General features: G+C 46.1%; 1 protein-coding gene across 1 annotated transcript in view; it reads right to left on the minus strand.

The window, feature by feature from the left end:
• The window catches only part of SPATC1L (spermatogenesis and centriole associated 1 like), a 7,371-nt gene extending 5,486 nt beyond the window's left edge, over positions 1 to 1,885 (minus strand). Inside the window, exon 1 of the mRNA XM_069097164.1 lies at positions 1,874 to 1,885. Coding sequence (XP_068953265.1) covers positions 1,874 to 1,885 — 12 coding nt within the window. The remainder of the gene's footprint in view (positions 1 to 1,873) is intronic.
• Between the last annotated feature and the right edge of the window lie 448 nt (positions 1,886 to 2,333).

Below are 2,333 nucleotides of genomic sequence, written 5' to 3' on the forward strand. Positions count from 1 at the left end.
CTCTCTCACACACACACACACACACACACACACACACACCATTCCACGTCATCCAGAAGCAGTTCTGGGAAAGCGAACCAGAGGCAGCCAATCCCCTCTGAGGTATCTCTCCCCATCAGTAAGTTTCCCCTGAGGGCCCCCCCTCTGCTGCTCTTGGTTTTAGGTCCTCTGGGGAATCCCTGGCTCCAGCCAGCCTTTCCGTCGGAGCTGAGGACCCGGATTTGAATTCCTCTCTAGCACTTAACAGCCTTGGGCTAGCCACCACCCTGCCCTGAGCCTCAGTTTCTGCATTTGTGAAACAAGGGGCTAGATGAGACGATGGCTAAGTCTGTGACCAGTGATCCCTTGTCCAAGCTCTGAGACTGTCTTGAGTTCTCCAAAGGCAAAGCCAAAACCAGGCCTCCAGCCATATTTCCAGAGAGCAAGGAGTTCATTGGGGCTCTTGGTTCCCTAGTCCTGGTTATACAGCCTCTCTCAGCGTAGCTGAGGACCTCCTGCATTCTCTATTGACTCAGACGGAGTCTGTGGTCCACTCAGAGCCCCAGGTCATCCTCTGGTACTTCCAAGCACTGCGTCCTTCATTTTATACTTGTAAAGTGGATTTCTTTGTGACCCAAGCACAAGCTTTTACATTTTTCTTTACATTTCATCTTGTTACATTTGTTCCCATGTTATCAGGTTGGGGTTTTGGGGTTTGAGTTTTTTTGGTTGTTTGGTTGTTTATAATCTTGCCTGTTTCTTTTTTTCTGTTTAAATTATTTATACAATATTTTCTTTTTCCTCAATTACATGTAAAAACAAATTTTAACATTTGTTTTAAAAATTTTGAGTTCCAAATTCTCTTCCTCCCTTCTCACCCCCCTCACTGAGAAGCAATTTGATGTAGGTTATATATGTGTCATAATGCAAAACATATTTTAATATTAGACATGTTGTAATAGAAAACATAGAAAAAACCCCAACAAAAATAAAGATTAAAAACGTCTGCTTCAATCTGTTTTCAGACTCCATCAGCTCCTTCTCTGGGGACAGAGAGCATTTTTCATCCTAAGTCTCTCAGAGTTGTCTTGGATCATTGTATTGCTGAGAGTAGCTAAGCCGTTTACAGCTGATCATCTGACGATGTCGTTGCTACTGTGTACGATGGCACCTGGCCTGACTCATTTCGCTTTGCATCAGTTCACGTGAGTCTTCCCCTGCTTTTCTGAGGGCATCCTGCTCATCGTTTCCTACAGCACAGTCACATGTCGTTCCCCAATGGCTGGGCATCCCCGACACTTCCAGCTCTTTGACCAGAGCTGCTATAAGCATTTTAGGACATAGAGGTCCTTTTCCTTTGTGTCTTTGATCTCTTCTGGGATGGAGACCTAGGGCTGGTATTGCTGGTCACAGAGCATACATGATTTTACAGCCGTATGATGGCAGTAAATAGATCTGATTACTTTGTCTGAAAACTGGCTGTTCGTATCTTTTGATCATTTATCATCTAGAGAATGAGTTTTGTTCTTTCTCAAGAGATTAAAACCAGAGGAGGCAGAAGCAGGATGGGGATAGGCAAGATCTTAAAGATTGTCTTAAAGAGTGCCAGTCTGGGTGGTGTGAACACCCACATCTTTTCAATGCTCATTTGAAGCCACTTGTCCCAAATTGATAGATGGGTGAATTTGAAAACATGTCCTCCCATTGTGGTAAAGCATAGACAGAAACTGGACAAAGAGGGGTGTCCTGTGAAGCAGCTGGCCCAGCCAGCAGACCCTCAGCACTCAGACCAAATGCAGACTGGGGACAAGGATGGCCAGTCTTACAGTTCTCAAGCCTTTCTCCTCTCCAGTCCATGCCCCATTCAGCTACCGAAGGGATTTTTCCAAGGAACAGGTCTGACCATGACCTGGAATCATTAACCCCCAGTGGCTCCCTATTCCCTCACGGATCAAATACAAAAGGCTCTGGTCCTCAGAGCCCTTTATCACCTGTCTCCTCCTTCCCTTTCCAATCTTCTTACATCGTGAACCATGCTGTGTTTTTCAGTCCAGTGACCCTGGCCTCCTGGCTATTCCACCAACAAGACCCTCCAGTGTTCTGACCATCCCCCTGGCTCGAAAATGCTCCCTCTGCTCCAACTGCTAACCTTCCGGCTGCCTTTAAGTCCCACCTAAAATCCCTCCTTCTTAGATTCCTCCTCAGCCCCTCCAGATCCCAGGGCCTTCCTTCTGTTCATTATTCCCTATTTATCCTATCTAGAGCTTTGTTTGTATGTGGCCTCTCCCATTAGATTGTGAGCTCCTAGAGGGCAGGGCCTGTCTTTATTTCTGTCTCCCTAGTGTTTAGCACCG

The sequence above is a fragment of the Petaurus breviceps genome, unplaced genomic scaffold, assembly GCF_028583685.1.
Source record: "Petaurus breviceps papuanus isolate PSGF00001 unplaced genomic scaffold, PetGlider_PUasm1.0 351605, whole genome shotgun sequence".
NCBI classification, from domain to species: Eukaryota; Metazoa; Chordata; class Mammalia; order Diprotodontia; family Petauridae; genus Petaurus; species Petaurus breviceps.